At 43.3% G+C, this 1,409-nt stretch overlaps 1 protein-coding gene across 1 annotated transcript; it reads left to right on the top strand.

Moving 5' to 3' along the window:
• Positions 1–842: 842 nt before the first annotated feature.
• Pmar_PMAR024979 (hypothetical protein) lies at positions 843–1,264 on the top strand (the record flags this gene model as incomplete). The annotated part of the gene is made up of 2 exons (XM_002775079.1): positions 843–1,034; positions 1,076–1,264. The coding sequence occupies 2 exons, from the start codon at positions 843–845 to the stop codon at positions 1,262–1,264; spliced, it is 381 nt and encodes a 126-aa protein (XP_002775125.1).
• Positions 1,265–1,409: the final 145 nt, after the last annotated feature.

Genomic DNA, 1,409 nt, shown 5'->3' with positions numbered 1-1,409 from the left:
AAAACGGCATATGTTTTTAGTCATACAGTGCTGCGGTTTCAGAATCAGTTCATCTATATCTTCATGGAGATGTATTGTGCCACTTTGGACCTCTTCCGTATCTTACCATCTCCAGCTAGGATACCTCTCGTTCGTCTCTTCAATTTCATCTCAATTCTCGCGACGTGCCTCCATCGGGCCTGTTTCGTATCTTACCAACAACGACCTCTTGAGCGTATTTTCAGACCGCCCTGTCATTATTATAAATGCAGGAATATGTCAGCCCATGTAGATTATCGACTCAGGAATCCTATAGTGTTATATAATGTAGTTAAGTCATATTACATGCCCAAATTTGTTCACTTAAAAGTGTCGGGGTCGGCGGCCTCAGCTGCCACTTAGTAGGTTAACCGTAGTAAGGAGCTGTTGGAGAGTAGTGAGGGGTTTCGTATCGTTATTCTTCGAGTGTTAGCATGTTGATAGTAGTATTAATAATAATGAATTGGGGATCAACTTGGTTGGAAATTCCTCATACGGGCTGGTAGGTCGAATCGCTTATACCCCTCCCTTCTTGTCTATGCTGTTATGCAAACCCTACTATGAATTTGCCGATCGAAATCCTGTATTAAGATGTTGTGGAAAACTTGTTAATCGAGCTTTGTAATAGAAACGGATGTGTTTCGATTATGTAGTAGTTGGGTATGGAATTTACGGAGAAAAGTCGTAGCAGCCTAAGTTCATTCATTTCGTATTGGTCAATGATACTTTTGCATATCTCTTTTATATGGCGTTCTGTTGATACTAAGTGTCGACAATAAGTCATTTCAGCCTGCTCAAGTTGTATTTTTTCTACATATCAGCGTATGGTCCGCCTCTTTAAGAAGAGTAATGAGGAGAGCAGCTCCTCAGCGACTGAGAACAACAACAATGGGAAGAAGGAGTCCTGGTCGACTAAGATGAAGTCGGCCTTCTGTTGTGGCGGCTCAAGCCACGCTGTAAAGGACCCTAAGCTAATACAGCATTCGCAAAGTAGACGATCGAGAGGTTCTATTGAGGTGAGGATATCTTGAGGTTGGTATGGAAAGATATGGTTTAGGTCTCCCCGATGACCACTAGGGCTGATAGTAGCGCTAGAGGATCTGTTGTGACGGACCTAGACTGTGAGTTCCGACAGGCTCCCATGACGACATCCCTTTTGGCGGATGAGCACGGGTCAGAGGAGAAGACCGGAAGGTTCCACCTATTTGGACATCGGAGAGATGGAAAAGAGTTGTTGAAGAAATAGACTAAGTTGGAGAGTTAATTTTGTATTTCTGTGAGACCCCTTAGTTACAGTGATGCGTTGTTATTGCCACCCTTTCCCTCGATACGAGCGATTGAACTTGTGTTGGGGTAGTATCTTGAGGTTGTACTTGGTAAGATGCAAAATA

This window comes from Perkinsus marinus (assembly GCF_000006405.1).
Source record: "Perkinsus marinus ATCC 50983 genomic scaffold scf_1104296956750, whole genome shotgun sequence".
NCBI classification, from domain to species: domain Eukaryota; phylum Perkinsozoa; order Perkinsida; family Perkinsidae; genus Perkinsus; species Perkinsus marinus.
The sequence above is the reverse complement of the archived record's forward strand: the minus strand, read 5'-3'. Positions and strand labels throughout refer to the sequence as shown.